We start from the raw sequence: 23,663 nt of genomic DNA on the forward strand, positions 1-23,663 counted from the left end.
TTTTACCTTTGTTGGAGCACAAGAGGAAGAAAGCAGCTGCTACATTAGAAGTAAAATGTTAAGAAATTCCTGAAAGCCCTGTGTAGGATAGCTATTGACTAGAATCAATCGTACACAAGAGGAGTTCACCCTTACTTGCAAACTCTTCTCTTTGGATCAGTTGTAGAGTAGGAGAATAAGAAAAGTGCCCCCTGCACCACCACCCCCACACGCACAGTGGAATAGGCCAGTTGAAGGTCAGTTGCTACTGATGGACAGGGTAAAATACCACCTGCTTCTTTGGATGCTCTCCTACAAAGTAAGACCTTAAATTGCTGTGGGAGGACCAGCAGACCCTCTCACCCTCAGGACTCAGTACTCAGTGCTTCTGAGATGGGGGGAGGTGCAAAAGTTGTCTGCCCCTGGGGGCAGAAACAGAGTGTGGAGCCTAGGTTCTCTGTGATGCAGACAAGCTGGTGAGGGCTCAGGGTGGGGCAGGAACACTGAGCATTGTCCTTGCCCCTGACCCTCCCCCTGCCCTGTAGGCTCTAAGCCAATTACAGGACAACAGCAACCACCACTGGAAGAAATGGAAGCCAGCCGCACACACTAAGAGTAATAAGAACAAAACCCACTCCTGATCAGATCCACGGCACTCCATGTTGACAGAAGAAGGCAGATCCATTACTGAATGTAAATAGTATGGATCTCATTCTCTACTATTCTTCCAAACCTATTGAATTCCTAACATTCAATAAACAAACAAACAAACAAAACCACTATCAGGAAATAAGCAGAAATAGGCTCAGAGAAGATTTAAATGCTAAAATTATTAAATAGGGACTTGCAAAGAAATATGATTAATATGTTAAAGGCTATCATGCAAAAGAAGGAAAATGTGAATGACCAGATGGGGAATTTTAGCCGGGAGAAGGAAACTGTAAAAAAAAAAAAAAAAAAAAAAAGAGTCAAGAGGAAATTCTATAAATTTTTTTAAATTATATCAGACATGAATTCTCTTGGTGGGCATATCAGAAGACTGGACAGATAATGAAATAATCAGGGAGTTTAAAAAACAATGTATAAAATTACACAAATCTAAACAAGCAAGGAGGAAAGAAAGAAAGAAAGAAAGAAAGAAAGAAAGAAAGAAAGAACAGAATAAATCATTCAAGAACTGTGGGACAACAATACAAAAGGGTCTCACATATATATAAATGGGGTTTCCAGCATGGGAAGAGAGAATGAGGCAGAATACATATTTGAAGAGATAAAGACTGAAATTTTTCAAAACTTAATGAAAAATACATCACAGACATAGGTAGCTCAGAGAAGTTTGAAATGATATGTGAATAATAGATACATACATATATACATCACACCTACATAAGTCATAGTCAAACTGATGGAAACCAAAGATAATGAGAAAATCTTGAGGGCAAGCAGAAAAAAAGTAAAACATTGAAGAGGGAGACACAAAGATAAGAATTATACCATAGTTCCTACCAGCCAACTATGCAGCCAGAAGACATTAGAGCAACATCTTTAATATATTGAAAGGAAAACAAAACAAACAAACAAAAAAAAACCTGTCAACCTAGAATTCCATACTCAGAAAAAAAAATTCAAAATAAAGGGAAATATAAAGACTTTTCTCATAAAAATAAAAGCTCAGAGAGTTATTGCCTGCCGATATGCCAATAATACAAGAAGTATTAAAGTTCTTCAGAAAGGAAAAATTGCAGGTGAAAAATTGGATCTAAAATAAATAAAGTAGACCCAAAAGAGGGAAAATAAGAGATAATATCTGTTAGTTTCTTATGACTGCTATACCAAATTACCACAAACTTCGTGGCTTCAAATACCACCACAAACTACTTCTCTTATGTAGTTCTGAAGTCCAGAAGTATGGGTTCAGTGAGCCAAAGCCAGCGATGTGCCAGGATGATGCTCCTACAGGAGGCTCTAGGAAGGAATCCATTTCCTTGTCTTTTCTAGCATCTAGAGGTTCAGTCCTTGCATACCTGAGACCATGAACCTTTCCCCCATCTTCAAAGATGTAGCATCTTCTTTTTGTGCCTCTGTTTCTGCCCCATGACCTCTCTATTCACAATCTCCTTCTGCCCCTCACTGAAAAATGTGCTTATGATGACATTTAGGCCCCATCCAAATAATCCAGTATAATCTCTTCATCTAGAGACCCTTAACTTAATAATAACTGCAAAATCTTTACCATATAAGGTATCCTTCACAGGTTGCTGGGATTAGGATATGAATATATCCTAATATATGGGGGGGGGGGGCATAGTCAGATTACCACAATATAAAAACACTTCCCACCTCATTTTATGAAGCCAGCATTATCTGAATACCAAAACCATACAATGATATTTAAAGAAAAAGAAACTATACAGATCAATATTCCTCATAAGTGTGGGGCAAATATTATCCCAAACAAATGGAGTTTTTATCAAAAAATAGTACACTTATCCTGATGAGCACTGAGTAGTATACGGAACTGTTGAATCACTGGATTGTACACCTGAAACTAATACAACACTGTATGTTGACTATATTGGAATTAAAATAAAAAATGAAATAAAATAAAAATGCAAGTTTGGGTCAACAATTGAAAATCAAACAATACTCACCACATGAGCAGGTTAAAAACAAAAAATAATATGACCATTTTTGACAATTCTCAGCTTACTAAAATTATAATTCAACTTTTTCAAGGATATCTATTTAAAAAAACCTACAAATAATACCATACTTAACGGTAAAAGACTAGTTTCCCTCTACAATCACAAGAACAAGTTATACTATCTCTTATCACCACTTCTATTAAATATTATATTGGAGTTCCTAGGCAATATTATAAGGCAAGAAAAATTTTTAAAATACAAAATAAACAAAAAGTAATAAAATTCTTTATTCACAGTCAACAGGCATGTCCTGTATGCTAAAAATTTAAAAAGAAAAAAAAACTATGCAAAAAGCTATTGGAAGTAAAAACGGTAGCAAAGTCACATGAATCAAAGTTGATACACAAAAAATCAACTGTATTTTCATATACTACCAATAAAAAATGAATTTCTTTGCCATAACCTCAAAGGTGAAATGGGAGGTACATCTAAAAAATATATAGGGGCTCCTGGGTGGCTCAGTCGGTTAAAAGCATCCGACTTCGGCTCAGGTCATGATCTTGTGGTTGTTGAGTTTGAGCCCAGGGTTGGGCTCTGTGCTGACAACTCAGAGCCTGGAGCCTGCTTCAGATTCTATGTCTCCCTCTCTCTCTGCCCCTCTCCCACTTATACTGTCTCTCTCTCTCTCTCTCTCTCTCTCTCAAAAATAAACATTTAAAAAAATTAAAAATAAATTAAAAAAATAATAAAAAAATATGTAAGAAGTTTATACTAAACATTGTATAACACTTAAAGAAATTAAAGAAGGCCTAAATAAACGGAGAGGCATATCATGTTCATGTGTAGAAAAAACACAATATTGTGAAGATTTCAATTCTTCTCAAATTTCAAAATCTCAGTAGCCTTTCTTAAAAAGGAAAAGAAAAAGAATATTAGTTCTTGATCTACACTTCATGATATAGACTAAAATCAACTTGATATATACTTAAATGTAAAACTTAAAACTATTTTAAAACCTTAGAATAAAAATTTTGTGATCTTGTTTTAGGCAAAGGTTTCTTAAGCTCAGTACTATTAACATTTTGAGGTGGGTTGGGGGGGCTGTCTGTGCATTGTAGGGTGTTTAGTAGCATATCTGGCCTCTACACTCTAGATGACAGTAGAAATCCTTCCAGTTGTGACCAGTGTGACAATCAAAAATGTCTCTAGACCAATTTTCTCCTGAGGAGCAAAAATATATCCCCAGTCAATAACCACTGAGTCAAGTAAATATGTCTTATCTAGAATACATAAATCACTAACCCTAAGCATAAACAAAACCAAAAACAAAGCAAAACAAAAAAAACAGTATTTTAAAAATCTCTACTCTTTAGGAGACACTTTTAAGAAAGTGAAAATCAAGTCACAGATTGGATAAAAATATTTGCAAAGCACATATCTGATGAAGAATTTGTATCCAAAATAAATAATCGAACTCAATAGTAAGAAAAAATATTTGAAGAGACATTTCAATATCATTGATCACCAAGGAAACACAAAGTCAACTATAATGAAATACTATTTCATACCTATTAGACTGGAAAAAAATTTAAAAATAAAAATACAAAGTACTAGCGAGGATACTAAGCAACTGAAATTCTCGTACAATGTTGGTAGGAATGCAATACTTTGGAAGAACAACCACTTTGTAAAATTATGGGACAGCTTGTTAGAAATTTAAACATACACTTAATTTCTTTACCCAATATAAATGAAAATATATATTCACAGAAATACCTGTATATGTGAATAGTAACTCTATTCGTAATAACAAGTCTGGAAACAGCCCACATGTCTACCAACTGAATAGATAAATGAACCATGGCCCATCCACTCAACAAAATAATACTCAGCAATAAAAAGGAATAAGCTACTGATACATGCAAACAATATGAATGAATCTCATGAGCATTATGTTAAGTGAAAGAAGACAGGACAAAAGACCACATATTCCATCTATACGGCATTCTGAAAAAAGGCAAAACCATAGGAAGAGAAATCAGTTCAGTAGTTAAGGCTACCCTTGCGTACCCCAAGAAACAGGAAAGAAGTAACTTCTCAAGGGAGGTTAAAGGCCCTACATTATGGGTGATAACAAGAACAGATGCAGGGATTCCACTTATTTCTTCAATAAATATTTAGTGTGCACCTGTTTTGTGCAGGGACTCTTGGTTCGTAGAGATACCATGGTGACAAAATACAGCAAACAGTCTGTGTTCTCATGGAGCCAACAGGGAGGGCCATGAAGAAAACAGAACAGGGTCATGTGATAAAGAGGCTCTGGATGGAGGAATAACTCTCAATATGGTGATCCAAGAAGGCAGATGATATATAATAAGAAGAAATCGACCATGTCAAGCTATGGAGAAAAGGGAACAGCAAATGCAGAGGCCCAGGGGAGTGTAGTTAGCTCACTGTTTTCAAGGAATAGAAAGATTATTCTGGTTGGAGGATACTGAGTGACAAAGGAGTAAGATATAGGTGAGAAAGGTATGCAGTCTGGCAGAGGCAATAAAATTTCGATTTTACTAAAACTACAAAGGTTATTAAGGTTCACATGACCACATATGGATTCATACATTTGGAGAAATCTAGAACATATGAATTGTAGCATAAACAATTACTCTTACATATAGGGAATTGCATCTTGAAGGTAAAGGATCTTCTCTCATTATTGCACAGTCGAAAGAGGTGGCAGATTATGAATCTTAAGATTCATGGGCCACCTGGGTGGCTCAGTCAGTTGAGCATCCGACTTCGGTTCAGGTCATGATCTCGCAGTTTGAGTTCGAGCCCCGCATTGGGCTCTGTGCTGACAGCTCAGAGCCTGGAGCCTGCTTCAGATTCTGTGTCTCCCTTTCCCTTTGCCCCTCCCCCACTCATGCTCGTGCTTGCTCGCTCGCTCTCTCTCTCTCTCTCTTTCTCAAAAATAAATAAACATTTTAAAAAAAGATTCAGACAGGGGATAAATTGGAGCTCTATCTCTTTCTAATCACATGTCTTTCCAGGGCCTCAATTTTATCATCTAATAATGGAGATAATAAATACAATTCTGTTTTTTTCTTTACCTTGCAGAGCTGTTATATGGAACAATTAATCATATGGAAATACTCTGTAAAGAGTTAATTCCCTTAGCAGATATAAATTATTATACCTCATGAACATACTTCTAGAATAGAATATTCTGTGATAGATTATGATTGATTCTGATACAATATATTACATATTTCTGCTACAGTAACCACATATAGTCAACTTTTAGTATCCTTGCTAATTGAGAAAATTTTTCAGGTAATACAAAATTTGTTTTATTTCCCTCTGAAATAGATTATATTTTATAGTATATTGGCTTTATAATTATATTTATCCTGAGTTCTTACATAATTTGCAGGCTTCTGAAAATGAACATTTCCAAAACTGAACTCATTATCCCTCCACAGCAGCCTTGTTCTCTCATATATGCCTTTGTTGGCATTATACTGTTCACCTATCACCCAAAGTAGACATACTTCAACTCTGTGACCTTTATCCCTACTTCCAACCAACCACCACGGCCTCTCAATTCTTAGACATCTCTTGTAAATTTAGACCCTTCCACATTTCCATAGACCTCTTCCTTGGAAACCACATCACCTGTTGGAAGATTAACAATTGCTATTATTTCTGGAGTACCCATGTGCCAGGCACTATTCTAAGCCCTTTAAAATCTTCAGATTGCCCCAGGAAGAAGGTACTGGTTATGACTCACAATTTATAAATGGAGAAACCAAGGCACAGAATATTTAAGCACTCTTCCCAAGGTCAAGCTGATATATGGCAGAACCAAGATTACCCCCCCCACACACACACACACAGTGAGTCTGATTCTAGTCTAACTGCATAAAACCTCTTCTGTGTCAAGTTCTAGGTCACCTAACTTCCCCTCACCCTGGACTTCAGCTCCACATGACTGCCACAAAACTTTCTTCCAAAACAAGTCTGATCTTGTCATTTCTTCGCATTTAATAACATCTTATGAGCCCATTATTGCCTTCAGGAGACACTTCCTAACATGAAAAATAAGGGCCTTAACCACTTAGCCCAAATCACCTTTCTCATCTATCATCATATCCCATAATCAACCTACAGTCCTGTAGTCCTGGTGCCCTGAGATTTCCAGAGCATTAGGTCCAGGCCCCCCAGCCTCTGCAAATGCTGTTTTTCTACTGGAGAAGATACTCCCCTATTTCTCTGCATGTGCCAGTCTGACTTCAAGATACAGATCAAATAGCACTCAAAATCAGTTTTATCACTATACAGTGGGCATAATTATTCTCTTCCTCAACTCCCAAGGGAACTATGAGGACCAAGTGATATTAAGTAAAAACTTTGTAAGACCAAAGTACTTATGTGGTAGGGAATAAGCAAAGCTATTCAACTATAAGGTTTTACAGTCTTCCCCACTCCCTCCAACTGGCCTTGGAAGGAGGAAGATTCATTCATAGTCTTCCTTTTCATGGACTGATGAGGCAAACGTGGGAAGCCTAAAAGAGATATTCAACCAGTCAAAATGCCATAGAGTTTTGAGGGTTTGTACTGAAAAAGGAGGGGTTACCTACTATTTATGTATGTGCAGACTGATAACAGTCAGAAAGATGAGAACAACTTGTGGATGGTTTGGATGTGTTTTATATATTCCCTGTCATGCCTTCTTAAGAGAGATACAAATAGTTCTTCAAATGGTTTGGGGTTTCCTTTTTTTTTTTTTTTTTTTTTTTAAAGAAAAGCACTGTGTGTGCAAGCCCTGGGAAGCTATGGTGGTGGAGTGAGATCACCTCACATCCAGAGCCATGCAAAGGTTACACTCTGCCCTTTTAGGGTATGATAAATGCAGGGTGGAGGGGTCTCCAATTGCAAGGTTTTATTTTATTTTATTTTGCAATTCCAATTATTTAATTTTGAGAAAGAGAGCAGAGGCACTCGAGGAGGGGAGGGGCAGAGAGAGAGGGAGAGAGAATCCATGCTGTCAGCCCAGAGCCCGACGCGGCACTCGATACCACGAACCATTGAGATCATGACCTGAGCTGAAATCAAGAGTCAGATGCTTAACCAACTGAGCCACCCAGGCGCAACTTTAGGTTTCTGGCTGAGGTTTCTGTGAAAGCCATGTGACTATAAGACCACCATGCAGATGGGATTTAAATAGCTCACCCCTGTGGGTGTAAGTCCCCCTTTGATCCCACCACACAGGCAAATGGTCTCTTGTCTCTGCTTGCAATGCACTTTGTTTATCCCCCTGTTCTGGTATACCTTGCTGTATCACAATGTCCTGTTAACGTGACTTACACATACACACACATACCTTCCCTGGAGAATGCGAGTGCCTCAACAAGGATTAAATAATATTTACCTTCATATTCCTAATATCTTCCATGCTTCCTAGCCCTGGTTGCCTGGAGAGATGCAAATCCCAGGACAAGGAAAAGGCACAGCTCACTTTCTCCAATTCTAATTCCTCTTATTAAAAGTGTCCACAGAGAGAAGTCTTTATGTTCTGGTAGCCCCTTTGTTAGTTCTAATATTCGTCAGAAGTCCACGCTTTACAGAAAAGGAAAATAAGAGGATTTCACCAGGCGACAAGGGGTCTGAGGTCTAGGGCCACTTCAGCCAGCGAGGGTCTCTAGACAGGTCCAGCCATGCCCTGAGCTTCAGTTCCTCAACTGAGGAATTGGGGCTCGATGATCTTTATGGATTTTTAAGCTCTAAAATTCAGGGCTCCCTTAGTAATACTGGGCCCTACATGCCTCTGGCAGGGGGCCGCGATGGAGGTGGAGGCCAAAAGTAAACAAATACACAGAAAATTCTAGAAGTGAGAGGTGCTCACTTCACTAGAGTTTCTGTTTTCTTTGGACCACTTCTGTCGCTTCTCGATCTCCTCAGCAGAAAGCTCCGCTCTTCATTCCTGATCAGGTGTCTCCAGGACAGACAAAGGCAAAATGATTTGCAAAGAAGCCAAAAGGGGAATTCTGTAACTGTGTATTTTTCCACTCCATTCTAATTTAAAACCACTTACAAGTGACAACTCCCAACCTGAGGCAGGTGCCTCCTGGTAGCTCATTATACCCTGGGGACCCCATATAAATCTTTTTTTCTGAGAACAGCTATTGTCTTCCAAGGAAAAGCTTTTAGCATAATGGCAGGCTGAATAGAACATTGCTTTTGTGAGAATATTTTTAAGAAAAAGAAAAAGAGAAAGGTATTCTTTAGTAACTACAAATGTAGCTTCCTGCCTCCCCCACCTCAGGCCTCCTGGAAAGAACTGTGTGTGAGCCCCTGTGGTAGAGTGATGTCACCTCACCTCCCGAGACATACAAAGGTTACGCTCTGCTCTTTTAGGGTATGATAAATGCAGGGTGGAGGTGTCTCCAATTGCAAAAATAGCAGGTCCACCCCCTCCCATCCACCTTTGTTGTCTCCTGACTTCTCACAAGTCAGTGAGTCAGGCGGTGACGAGTCACTTCAAGAATGAGAGTTTCTAATAAGAGAACAGCATTTTCCCTCAGAAGATGCCCACAAATTAACTCCTCCTCTCAGGTAACTCTTGAGAACAGTCAAGACAATATTGTTACAGGGGGAAATATGTCCAAAGGGGGAAAAATAATTGGCAATAAAGCCCCCGAAAAAAAAAAATGAACCATCCATCACAGAGACGTAGCTCCCCAAACTAAAAAGGGACCCAACTTCCTCAGGACTGAAATGGGGATTTAGAATATGAGGTTATGGGGGACGTGTAGAGAAAATAGAAGTCAACAAAATGGCGGTGGGCTTTAATAAGCAGCATGTCCTGTTTGTGTGCCTTTCTGGGGAATACCCCAGGGAAGGGCAGATCCCTAAGGAGGGGGCCACCTTGGAACTCTGGGCTAGAGGCCTGGGGTCTCTTTGCTGAGCCACCACTTACCACCCTGGTGGGTGCAAGCTGGTTATTTACCTTTAGTGAGCCTTAACTTTGCTGTCTGCAATATGGGGAGAATGACAAGAGTCTGTGAGAGCACACTTAGCCCTTCTGCAAGAAGCAGAAAGGAGGCCTGGTTTAGGGGGATGGCTGAGCCTCAGAGACCCCGGAACCATTCTCCTCTCTGGGCTTCTCGCCCTCATCCACTGGGGTTTGAGTAAACAATGACCTTCAGTTCATGGGGTGCCTGGGTGGCTCAGTCGGTTACACGTCTGACTCTTAGTCATGATCTCACAGTTCGTGAGTTCAAGCCCCACATCCGGCTCTGCGCCTCTCTCTCTGCCCCTCCCCCATTTGTGCACACATTCATTCTCTTTCTCTCTCTCTCTCAAAATAAACATTAAAAAAACAAATGACCTTCAGTTCAAATCCAAAAAGCAAACAACACACACACACACACACACACACAATCCCTGAAAAGCACATAAACTTAAGAAAATATGAGTTCTCAACTCTCTACTTAGAAGTTGCATATTCCGAGCATCTGTTAAAGTACCTATTAACACATAACGTATTAAGGATTTAACCATGCAAAGTATAATCATGCCAGAACACCATTTTAGCCAATGGAGCCTAGTCCCAGAAAGCACTAGAAACAACTTCCTGGATCAACCTTGCCTTCCAAACCTATCCCCAGACCTGCTCAGGTGATGCCTTCTGCTCCAAACTGATGGAGCCCCCACTCCATTCTCTTGGACACTGTTCACTCCTCACTCACACTCTGCTCTCCAAATCCCAAAGGTCTGGGTTTCCTTTGACATCTGGAATCCTTCCAGTCAGGAAGGGCCTGGCCCTGCTAATTCCCAGATACCTCATCCACCAGGAGCCTAAAGCTAGAATGAGCTGTATGTCCTTTTGTAATGGCTCCTTTGATCGTCAGTTTCTCATCAAGCCTGTCTCCTCTGTAATGATTTCAGGGACAATCTCTCAGAGAACGACCCTGCTCATTGTCCCACTGAAAAGGGCAGATAGTGACTTTGCTCTTGGAGCTCTGCCAGCATTTTGGCTCTGAGGGCTCAGATATCAAAGTGTAAAGTGAGTCTCTCTGGGGACCACGGTCAGCACCCATCCTCAATTCTCCAGACACCCGTAAAAGATCCACCAGGGAAACTGGGCTACCACTAAGCTGAAAATATAGTTATCAAGAAAATAAGGCTAATTATATCCAGGAAAATACCATTTTATTTATTTAAAAAAATTTTTTTAATGTTTTTATATATTTTTGAGAGAGAGAGAGAGAGACAGAACATGAGTGGGGAGAAAGGGCAGAGAGAGAGAGAGACACAGAATCTGAAGTAGGCTCCAGGCTCTGGGCTGTCAGCACAGAGCCCAACGTGGGACTCGAACTGATGAACGCGAGATCATGACCTGAGCTGAAGTCGGACGCTTAACTGACTGAGCCACCCAGGTGCCCCTATTTTTAAAAATTTTTTAATGTTTATTTATTTTTGAGAGACAGAGAGAGCACAGCAAGGGAGGGGCAGGGAGGGAGGAAGACAGAATCCAAAGCAGGCTCCAGGCTCCGAGCTGTCAGCACAGAGCCCAACATGGGACTCGAACCCATAACCCATGAGCTCATCACCTGGGCTGAAGTCGGACACTTAACTGACTGAGCCACCCAGGAGCCCTGGAAAATGTCTTTTTTAAAAAAATGCTTTCGAAATATACATCAAATCACATTATCCTTCTAGGAGACTCTCTGGAGCCCAGACCCCTGGAAGGAGTAAAAGTAATCAATAAATTGTCCTTGATAATCTCTAGTCCAGGACTTTTGGACCAGGGAACCAGTCTCAAGCAAGGGACCTACCTTCTCCCTGGGCCCCAGAGCCACGCTGTTACGTCTTAGGTTTCTGAAAGAAGACCGAAGTGATAACCCTACACGGAGGAAAGAACATGTTCCGGTGCACAAAATACCTCCTTATGAGGAGTGAGGGTCAGCCACTGCACTAGAAACTGGCCAAATCCCAGCTAGATACTCTGAAACTGGCCTGGCCCCGGGGAGGGAGGAAGAGGGTGAGACCACTCAAATTCACCTGGATGGAGGCCTGCAGGCAGGAGAGCCTTGAGCTCCTTTGCTATTTTCTCATTCTAAAACAATGCATCACATTTTGTGGTTGAAAGGTAGTTAAGTGGTTTTGTTACTGATTTACAGACATGGTTAATTGCAATTTAGAGGGTAGGTGGTATTTATATTGTGCTGGATATTTCCTTTCTCAGAAACACAACATGGCATGTATCTGTATATACGTATCGCAACCTGCTGAGAAAATTGCTTCTTCTGCAGCCCAGAATCCGTAGCCCATAGTCTGAGACTATTCCCAGCACTGCAGCCCAGCCACACAATCTCCACTCTGTATGGGGATCTGAGGAGTCTGAATCTTCTCCCCCCACCCCCACCCCTGCCTTCCTGCCACAGCATCTGAAACATCCACCATGGAAAGGCTTACACTGAGTTGGGAAAGCAAAATGAAATTCACCGTGAGCCGGAAGAGGGTAATACATCTAGTTGTGGTCCACTCAGTGTGACTTGCTTTAACAACTAAGCTGGCTTCTAATAATGTGAGGACACAAGACAGCGAGGAGGGAAAGTTCTGGTTTTGAGTGGAACCTGAATGTAATGCTGAACACCTGCTTGAATGACAGTGTTCGGACATCTGTTGGGTATATGGACTCTGCAATCAGAGTAACAGAATCGGAAACCTGGCACCACCATGGACCAGGGTAGTTAACTCCCCTTAGCCCCATTTACCTCATCTGCAAAATGGATGACTTCAACCACCATCACAAAGGATACCAACCAGCTGCATCGTCCATACAAATAAGACTCCGTACGGGCACCTGGGTGGCTCAGCTGGTTAAACATTCGACTTTGGCTCCGGTCATGATCTCGAGGTTCGTGAGTTCAAGCCCCACATCAGGCTCTGTGCTGACAGCTCAGAGCCTGGAGCCTACTTCGGATTCTGTGTCTCCCTCTCTCTCTGACCCTCCCCCCCACCTCTCAAAAATGAATAAACTTCAAAAAAATTTTTTTAAGAAAAATAAAAAGATAAAGACTCTGTACTACCAAAGTAGGTTACAACTCATCTTGCATGACTTGGCAATAGAAGATGCTAGCATGGTCAAGACACTAGCCTCTGTCACATTTTTGCTGATGACCTCAGATTAGTCCCAGGCCTGGCTCCAGAATTTGCAGGGCCCGCAAAATGAAAATGCAGACCCCCATGTTCAAAACCTTTTTAAGACTTGAAACCAAGTCCATGGCCCTTCTAAGCATGAGCTCTGAGCGACTGTGCAGCCGGCACACCTATGAAGAATAGCTCTCATTAGTCTTTTCTCATCGAGCACAGCCCTGGCTGCCTCAGGGTCCAGCTCGAGGACCGTCACTTGCAAGTCTATCGTGTCAAAAGGAAAGTGAACCAGCGCGTCCTGCCGATCACTTAGATTCCACCTACACCAGCCTAAAGAACCCAGAAAACCGCCAGAGGATTAGCAGAAGGGAGTCTCCGGGGTCAAGCGCAGACCAGAGGCCCACGGAAGAGGGTAGGAAGGGCGGCGAGGCGGTGCGCGCTCCACGGACTGGCGGGAGGGAGCCGGGGCGGAGGTGCGGCTCGCCGGCCAAGCAGAGCCCCCGAGTCGGGCTGGCAAAAGCGGAGGGGCTGGACGGACTGTGTTCCGACAGCAAGCGCGACTTAGCGTCTGGGAGGTCATAAGTGAACAGCTCTGCTCGGAAAGCGGGAAGGCTGGAGGACAAAGGGAGGGAGAGCTGCTGAGCCCCCGGATGGCAGAGCTCAGCTTGGCGGGGAACAAAGGCGCTCGCCAGCGCCATCTCCCCCGCCCATCCCCCAGCCAAAATCCCAAAGGGAACCAGTTCCTGCCAGGGAACTTGCTCGCTCCGCGCAAACACCCAACTCTGTGCTTCTGCGGAGCCAAACCTCCGGCAGCGGATCTGACTCCCTCCCTCGGCCACAGGGCCCCTCCTGAAGTGGATCACCTAAGGAGAAGCGAGCTAAGCCTGCCCCTCCAGCCCCCGTGCACCTTGCCTACCCACCCCAGCTAATACGCCAGATCCCCAGCACCACAAGCCTGGCAGTGTGCAAGTAGCCCAGATGGGCCACGCCACCCCACAGTGAATCCCGCCCCTAGGAGAGGGGAAGAGAAGGCACACACCAGTCTGACTGTGGCCCCAGCAGTGGGCTGGGGGCAGACATCGGGTCGGACTGCGGCCCCGCCCACTAACTCCAGTTATACACCACAGCACAGGGGAAGTGCCCTGCAGGTCCTCACCACGCCAGGGACTCTCCAAAATGACCAAACGGAAGAATTCCCCTCAGAAGAATCTCCAGGAAATAACAACAGCTAATGAACTGATCAAAAAGGATTTAAATAATATAACAGAAAGTGAATTTAGAATAATAGTCATAAAATTAATCGCTGGGCTTGAAAACAGTATACAGGACAGCAGAGAATCTCTTGCCACAAAGATCGAGGGACTAAGGAACAGTCACGAGGAGTTGAAAAACGCTTTAAACGAAATGCAAAACAAAATGGAAACCACAATGGCTCGGCTTGAAGGGGCAGAGGAGAGAATAGGTGAACTAGAAGATAAAGTTATGGAGAAAGAGGAAGCTGAAAGAAAGAGAGATAAAAAAATCCAGGAGTATGAGGGGAAAATTAGAGAACTAAGTGATACACTAAAAAAAAATAATATACGCATAATTGGTATCCCAGAGGAGGAAGAGAGAGGGAAGGGTGCTGAAGGGGTACTTGAACAAATTATAGCTGAGAACTTCCCTGAACTGGGGAAGGAAAAAGGCATTGAAATCCAAGAGGCACAGAGAACTCCCTTCAGACGTAACTTGAATCGATCTTCTGCACAACATATCATAGTGAAACTGGCAAAATACAAGGATAAAGAGAAAATTCTGAAAGCAGCAAGGGATAAACGTGCCCTCACATATAAAGGGAGACCTATAAGACTCGTGACTGATCTCTTCTTTGAAACTTGGCAGGCCAGAAAGGCTTGGCACGATATCTACAGTGTGCTAAACAGAAAAAATATGCAGCCGAGAATCCTTTATCCAGCAAGTCTGTCATTTAGAATAGAAGGAGAGATAAAGGTCTTCCCAAACAAACAAAAACTGAAGGAATTTGTCACCACGAAACCAGCCCTACAAGAGATCCTAAGGGGGATCCTGTGAGACAAAGTACCAGAGACATCACTACAAGCATAAAACATACAGACATCACAATGACTCTAAACCCATATCTTTCTATAATAACACTGAATGTAAATGGATTAAATGCGCCAACTAAAAGACATAGGGTATCAGAATGGATAAAAAAACAAGACCCATCTATTTGCTGTCTACAAGAGACTCATTTTAGATCTGAGGACACCTTTAGATTGAGAGTGAGGGGATGGAGAACTATTTATCATGCTCCTGGAAGCCAAAAGAAAGCTGGAGTAGCCATACTTATATCAGACAAACTAGACTTTAAATTAAAGGCTGTAACAAGAGATGAAGAAGGGCATTATATAATAATCACAGGGTCTATCCACCAGGAAGAGCTAACTATTATAAATGTCTATGCGCCAAATACCCGAGCCCCCAGATATATAAAACAATTACTCATAAACATAAGCAACCTTATTGATAAGAATGTGGTCATTGCAGGGGACTTTAACACCCCACTTACAGAAATGGATAGATCATCTAGACACACAGTCAATAAAGAAACAAGGGCCCTGAATGATACATTGGATCAGATGGACTTGACAGATATATTTAGAACTCTGCATCCCAAAGCAACAGAATATACTTTCTTCTCGAGTGCACATGGAACATTCTCCAAGATAGATCATATACTGGGTCACAAAACAGCCCTTCATAAGTTTACAAGAATTGAAATTATACCATGCATACTTTCAGACCACAATGCTATGAAGCTTGAAATCAACCACAGGGAAAAGTCTGGAAAACCTCCAAAAGCATGGAGGTTAAAGAACACCCTACTAACGAATGAGTGGGTCAACCAGGCAATTAGAGAAGAAATTAAAACATATATGGAAACAAACGAAAATGAAAATACAACAATCCAAACGCTTTGGGATGCAGCGAAGGCAGTCCTGAGAGGAAAATACATTGCAATCCAGGCCTATCTCAAGAAACAAGAAAAATCCCAAATACAAAATCTAACAGCACACCTAAAGGAAATAGAAGCAGAACAGCAAAGGCAGCCTAAACCCAGCAGAAGAAGAGAAATAATAAAGATCAGAGCAGAAATAAACAATATAGAATCTAAAAAAACTGTAGAGCAGATCAACGAAACCAAGAGTTGGTTTTTTGAAAAAATAAACAAAATTGACAAACCTCTAGCCAGGCTTCTCAAAAAGAAAAGGGAGATGACCCAAATAGATAAAATCATGAATGAAAATGGAATGATCACAACCAATCCCCCAGAGATACAAACAATTATCAGGGAATACTATGAAAAATTATATGCCAGCAAATTGGACAACCTGGAAGAAATGGACAAATTTCTAAACACCCACACTCTTCCAAAACTCAATCAGGAGGAAATAGAAAGCTTGAACAGACCCATAACCAGCGAAGAAATTGAATCGGTTATCAAAAATCTCCCAACAAATAAGAGTCCAGGACCAGATGGCTTCCCAGGGGAGTTCTACCAGACATTTAAAGCAGAGATAATACCTATCCTTCTCAAGCTATTCCAAGAAATAGAAAGGGAAGGAAAACTTCCAGACTCATTCTATGAAGCCAGTATTACTTTGATTCCTAAACCAGACAGAGACCCAGTAAAAAAAGAGAACTACAGGCCAATATCCCTGATGAATATGGATGCAAAAATTCTTAATAAGATACTAGCAAATCGAATTCAACAGCATATAAAAAGAATTATTCACCATGATCAAGTGGGATTCATTCCTGGGATGCAGGGCTGGTTCAACATTCGCAAATCGATCAACGTGATACATCACATTAACAAAAAAAAAGAGAAGAACCATATGATCCTGTCAATCGATGCAGAAAAGGCCTTTGACAAAATCCAGCACCCTTTCTTAATAAAAACCCTTGAGAAAGTCGGGATAGAAGGAACATACTTAAAGATCATAAAGGCCATTTATGATAAGCCCACAGCTAACATCATCCTCAACGGGGAAAAACTGAGAGCTTTTTCCCTGAGATCAGGAACACGACAGGGATGCCCACTGTCACCGCTGCTGTTTAATATAGTGCTGGAAGTTCTAGCATCAGCAATCAGACAACAAAAGGAAATCAAAGGCATCAAAATTGGCAAAGATGAAGTCAAGCTTTCGCTTTTTGCAGATGACATGATATTATACATGGAAAATCCGATAGACTCCACCAAAAGTCTGCTAGAACTGATACATGAATTCAGCAAAGTTGCAGGATACAAAATCAATGTGCAGAAATCAGTTGCATTCTTATACACTAACAATGAAGCAACAGAAAGACAAATGAAGAAACTGATCCCATTCACAATTGCACCAAGAAGCATAAAATACCTAGGAATAAATCTAACCAAAGATGTAAAAGATCTGTATGCTGAAAACTATAGAAAGCTTATGCAGGTAATTGAAGAAGATATAAAGAAATGGAAAGACATTCCCTGCTCATGGATTGGAAGAATAAATATTGTCAAAATGTCAATACTACCCAAAGCTATCTACACATTCAATGCAATCCCAATCAAAATTGCACCAGCATTCTTCTCGAAACTAGAACAAGCAATCCTAAAATTCATATGGAACCACAAAAGGCCCCGAATAGCCAAAGTAATTTTGAAGAAGAAGACCAAAGCAGGAGGCATCACAATCCCAGACTTTAGCCTCTACTACAAAGCTGTCATCATCAAGACAGCATGGTATTGGCATAAAAACAGACACATAGACCAATGGAATAGAATAGAAACCCCAGAACTAGACCCACAAACGTATGGCCAACTCATCTTTGACAAAGCAGGAAAGAACATCCAATGGAAAAAAGACAGTCTCTTTAACAAATGGTGCTGGGAGAACTGGACAGCAACATGCAGAAGGCTGAAACTAGACCACTTTCTCACACCATTCACAAAAATAAACTCAAAATGGATAAAGGACCTGAATGTGAGACAGGAAACCATCAAAACCTTAGAGGAGAAAGCAGGAAAAGACCTCTCTGACCTCAGCCGTAGCAATCTCTTACTCGGCACATCCCCAAAGGCAAGGGAATTAAAAGCAAAAGTGAATTACTGGGACCTTATGAAGATAAAAAGCTTCTGCACAGCAAAGGAAACAACCAACAAAACTAAAAGGCAACCAATGGAATGGGAAAAGATATTTGCAAATGACACATCGGACAAAGGGCTAGTATCCAAAATCTATAAAGAGCTCATCAAACTCCACACCAGAAAAACAAATAACCCAGTGAAGAAATGGGCAGAAAACATGAATAGACACTTCTCTAAAGAAGACATCCGGATGGCCAACAGGCACATGAAAAGATGTTCAACGTCGCTCCTTATCAGGGAAATACAAATCAAAACCACACTCAGATACCACCTCACGCCAGTCAGAGTGGCCAAAATGAAGAAATCAGGAGACTATAGATGCTGGAGAGGATGTGGAGAAACAGGAACCCTCTTGCACTGTTGGTGGGAATGCAAATTGGTGCAGCCGCTCTGGAAAACAGTATGGAGGTTCCTCAGAAAATTAAAAATAGACCTACCCTATGACCCAGCAATAGCACTGCTAGGAATTTATCCAAGGGATACAGGAGTACTGATGCATAGGGGCACCTGTACCCCAATGTTTATAGCGGCACTCTCAACAATAGCCAAATTGTGGAAAGAGCCTAAATGTCCATCAACTGATGAATGGATAAAGAAATTGTGGTTTATATACACAATGGAATACTACGTGGCAATGAGAAAAAATGAAATATGGCCTTTTGTAGCAACGTGGATGGAACTGGAGAGTGTGATGCTAAGTGAAATAAGCCATACAGAGAAAGACAGATACCATATGGTTTCACTCTTATGTGGATCCTGAGAAACATAACAGAAACCCATGGGGGAGGGGAAGGAAAAAAAAAAAAAAAAAAGAGGTTAGAGTGGGAGAGAGCCAAAGCATTAGAGACTGTTAAAAACTGAGAACAAACTGAGGGTTGATGGGGGGTGGGAGGGAGGGCAGGGTGGGTGATGGGTATTGAGGAGGGCACCTTTTGGGATGAGCACTGGGTGTTGTATGGAAACCAATTTGACAGTAAATTTCATATATTAAAAAATAAAAAAAATTAAAAAAAAAAAAAAAAAAAAGGAAAGTGAACAGCATGCTTTCCACCATCACATGGGTCTTCCCCATGCCTGCCTGGGCTACCTCTTGAGATGAACAACAGCTGACATATCAGCACATGTTGAAGAGAGAAAACTGTAATGACACACGAGAGAATGCACTTAGGATCTCTAATCTTATGCCGCAGACAGAAACCAGCCTCCTTTGATTCATATAAAGGTGCTTAAAGGTGCTTTAAGATTTCTTTTTTTTTTTTTTAACTTAACTATTTCAGAGTGTCAAATTATTCACGGACCTTTGCCGTGTCTCCAGTCCTCTCCTTAAAGCAGGAATGATCTTTCTAGTTATGACACCAACCAAAGCACCTGTGTCAGCATATGAAAAACGGAGAGAGCAGAGGCAATCCATCCCATAATCGGACATTGGGTCCTGCCCAGCTCCTATTTAGAAACTGACACTTCAGAACACAGGCTCACATAAATCCACTTTCTTACATAAATTATTGTTTGGCCAAGGTTGCACTAGAAAAACTGCCGTCTCTAACTTCCAAGAACGGCTCACATGCGAGCGGAGGACTCTGTGACTGTTACAGAAACTGCTCTTAAATTCATAAAACATGTAAGAGAAGTTTTTGGAAAATCCCTTATTATTCATGAAAGCCTTTTAGGGCTTCATTAATTCAGATGGGATAATCAGTTGTTGATTAGCCAGGTTGTTAAGCATCCATTGTCAGATGTTGATGGGGTGTGAGAAATTACATTTTGCATCCACCAAAGAGTCACCTGAACACAGTTAGCACTTCATCAGGTAAGGTTGCATCTTCTGGGGATAAATTGGCCAGATTTTTACTCCCCAGTCTTTTCTTTCATCTCGCAAGGTTTTCTGTATTGCAAAGCCCTCCTCATTCTGTTTGGTGGTTTATCTTGCCTATCTAAGGTCTAAAATATGTCAGAAACCAACATTGAAAGCTAATTGGTTACAGGTAAGTCAGATTTGTGCTCAGGGCTCTAATGTTACAGGGCCATTTTGTGTGTGTGTGTGTGTGTGTGTGTGTGTGTGTGTGTGTGTGTGTGTGTGTGTGCGCGCGCGCGCGTGCACACACGCATGTGTTGGTTTGGCTGACGGTTCTTGGCTAGAGCCTCTTCCATATTGTCAGCCCTTCAGATCCAAATGGTGTTCAAGTCCTCAAGAGGATTCTTCAGCAAGGGCTCCATCCACTTCCTTCCTTCCCGGCCCTTGTCTGGCCGTGGGAGCAGTATAAAGGCAGTGAGCATGGGGAGGACAAGCCCTGGATTCAAGGTTGGAAAATGTGACTCCAGTCCTGGTTCTGTTTTAGGAGAGGAAGTGACCGTCACCAGGAAACTGTTCTCAATTCCAGCAAGCCTTCATCTCCCTAACAATTTTCAGTTGATTTTTTTCTCCCTTTAACAACAGAGCAACATTAACATTTATTCTTTGTGCTGTGCCAAGAGTTGGAAATGCATTTCTATAAACATAAACTGGTCCTCAGACCTTATGGAGCTTCTGATCTGAGGGACAGGAAGCTTCCAAGGCTGTGAGGACACCCCATAATCACCAAATCTTCAAAGGAGGTTGTTTGCTTTTTACTCACGGAACTGTTCCAGGTGGTCAGCACTATCGGACTCGGGCATGGCTGTGATGGTCACCAATGGACATGAATTCCCTCCCAGAGTCTGGCAGAGAACATCCTGGCGGAAGTATACTTGCTTGGGGTTCACGCTTTTTTCCAGGATGTCAAGGTGAGTCTGGAGCAGAGACGAGGCAGAAGTGATTGTTATTCATGAAATATTTTTGACAACCACAATAGAAAACAGCAGCAAAGCTTATATTCATGTAACTCCCTATAGGCTGGAAGTACTTTTGTTCACTTAATGTGCCCGATATTGGGCATTAAGTGATTAAAAAGGGAGCTATTCCTACTAGCTAGGAGTTCAGGGAAGCTGAACAGGAAACCGTTTCTGCACATGTCTGCACCAAGGATATCTGTTTCCGAGTAGTACTGAAAGCAAGAGGGCAGGGCAGACAGCAAGCCTCTCATCACTAAGGCATATAAAGAATGTAGCCGCCACGAAAATAAAGCACACCCAGAGCACTATGAGACAGAGAGCTGCAGCGGCACAAGGAACATAAAGAGCATTGTGACCCATCAGAGGACAGTACAAAGCACAATCCAGGGTGGAATCCGAGGTGAAGAGAACAATGACCTGGTAGTAATTAATTTTCCCTACCCTACCTTCCCATTCAAACACTCATTTAAAACACAGAAAGACACAGAAATGGAATAGTCATTGAAACTAAGACTCTTGGTCAACAATCTTTAAGACCTCTGACCATATTTTTGCCAGCTCGAACTGTGGGACTAATCAGAAAGAGGTGAAGAGACTTCCTCCCACCCACACAACGTATCCTGACAACGGCGATATAGTAACCTCAGTAACCAGAGGGAGAAGCTGTCCCCTTCAGCACAAGACCATCAGTGTACAAAAATTATCCTTCCAGCTGAAAAGCTCAAGTTTTCACCACAATCAAGTTGGCATCAGGGCCAAGGAGAAACTGCCCACCTTGTTCTTTTGAGAAATAACAAAAGAACATGATAATAACATGAAACAAATATGAATCCTATGAAAATATGTATAAAATATTCATAAAATATGTTATTAAGAGGGAGTAGTACCTTCAAAAGTAAAGGGTGTGTTTGTGTGAAAAGCATTCACTGTGGAAGTGGTAGGCAGACAAGCGGCTCCCCCAAAGATCCATGCTCTAATCTCTGGAATCTATAAATATGTTACCTTCCGCAGCAAAAGGGACTTTGCAGATATATTAAGGATTAAGTTCTACTTGAGATACAGATTTTCTACTGCATTATTCAGCTGGGGCCAATCTAATCACAAATACTTAAAAGCAGGGAACTTCTCCCATCTGCAGAGAGCCAGAGACAGCAGCACGAGGACTCAGGCTGTCATTGCTGGCTTTGAAGATGGAGGAAGCGGGTCAAAAGCCAAGGAACATGATGTCCTCAAAGAGCTAGAAAAGGATTCTTCTCCAAGAGCCTCCAGAAGGAACATAACCCCAACACCTTGATTTTGTCCTAGTGAGACCCATGTTGAACTTCTAACCTAAGAGCTATAAAGCAAAATAAAACAAAAGCTTATTATTTGAGCCACCAAGTTTGGGACAATTTGTTAGAGTAGCAACAGAAAATTAATACACAAATAAAGAAGAAAAAGACTTGTCTAAATTAAGTAAAAATTTTAGCATCTGCGTAAAAGTAGACTAAAACCTATTGTACCCCATTGAAATATCTGAGTTGCAAGGAGAAAGAAAAAGTCCAAAGGAAAGAAAAGATTACCAGATGACTCAGTAGGACCTTTCCTCTAGCCTCAGGAATAGCTGAAAATGTGACCCTGAGTCATACTTTCTTTACAACTGAAACCCCAAATCATCTACCTCCACATAGCCTACTGACTTTATTATCCCCTGTCTGCCTCAACATAACTTTACTAGTCTAGGAAAGTCTTGCCCAGGAAAATATAAATCACAAATAAATTTATTGTTCATTCCAGGAACATCTCATCAACTCTTCAACAGAAAGCAACAACTGATTCTTTGATTCAAGATGCATGGAGACCCTGTCCTCATGATTCTTGCCTTACAGTGTCCCCCAATCTTAAACCACTGTGTCATGATCTTTACCCAATGCTAGTCAAGCCCCCACATTTAAAAAAAAAAAACTTTATTTATTTGAGAAAGAGTACATATGCACACACCAAGTGGGGGAAGGGCAGAGAGAGAGGGAGAGAGAGAATCCCAAGCAGGCTCCATGCTGTCAGTGAAGAGCCCTAAGCAGAGCTCTAATCTACAAATGTCAGATTATGACCTGAGCCAAAATCAAGAACCGGCACTCAACCAATTGAGCCACTCAGGTGCCCCTGAATAACTTTCTTTTAACAAGATTTAAAGACTTAATAAACATTTCACCTTTTCCCTACCCCTTTTGAGATATTATCAAGACCCTGTCACATTCTTCCTTGTGAAGTATATTAGTTTCCTCTCGCTAATATAACAAATTGCCACAAATTTAGTGGGCTAAGGCAACACAAATTTATTGCCTTATAGTTCTGGAGGTCAGAAGTCCAAAATGGACCTTACTGGGCAAAAGTCAAGGTGTTGGGAGAATTACACTCCTTCTGGAGGCTCTAGAGGGTAATTCATTTCCTTGCCTTTACCAGAATCTAGAGGTCACCTGTGTTCCTTGCCTCACGGTTCCTTCCTCCATCTCCAAAGCCAGGGATCCATAATTCCCACCTCTGCTTTCATGGTCACATCCCCTCCTCTGACCCTGACTCTTCTGTCTCATTCCATCATGTTTAAGGACCCTTGTGATTACACTGGACCCAACCTGATAATCTAGGACAATCTCCCCATCTCAAGACCCTTAACTCAATTACACCTGCAAAATCTCTTGTACTCCATAAAGTAACATCATCACAAGTTTCAAGGATTAAGATGAGAACACCTTTGGCAGTTGGGGTGGGGGGAGCCATTATTCTGCCCAACACACAAAGGGAAGCAATAAACTCAGATTTCTCTTAGAAACGGGTTGCTCTGGTGATATTTCTGGGACCAGAATTTGACACAGGATTAAGTAAAAGAATTAGAAGGAGCATGTCTA

The 23,663-nt window shown here is 41.6% G+C and overlaps 1 protein-coding gene across 3 annotated transcripts in view; it reads right to left on the bottom strand.

Annotated features, from left to right (window-relative positions):
- AGBL1 (AGBL carboxypeptidase 1) overlaps window positions 1-23,663 on the bottom strand; it is a 784,724-nt gene that overhangs the window by 616,864 nt on the left and 144,197 nt on the right. For all 3 annotated transcript variants that reach the window (XM_042988107.1, XM_042988105.1, XM_042988106.1), the window contains one exon: window positions 20,583-20,736. In XM_042988107.1, the coding sequence (XP_042844041.1) occupies window positions 20,583-20,736 (154 nt within the window). The remainder of the gene's footprint in view (window positions 1-20,582; window positions 20,737-23,663) is intronic.

Source organism: Panthera tigris, chromosome B3 (assembly GCF_018350195.1).
Source record: "Panthera tigris isolate Pti1 chromosome B3, P.tigris_Pti1_mat1.1, whole genome shotgun sequence".
NCBI classification, from domain to species: domain Eukaryota; kingdom Metazoa; phylum Chordata; class Mammalia; order Carnivora; family Felidae; genus Panthera; species Panthera tigris.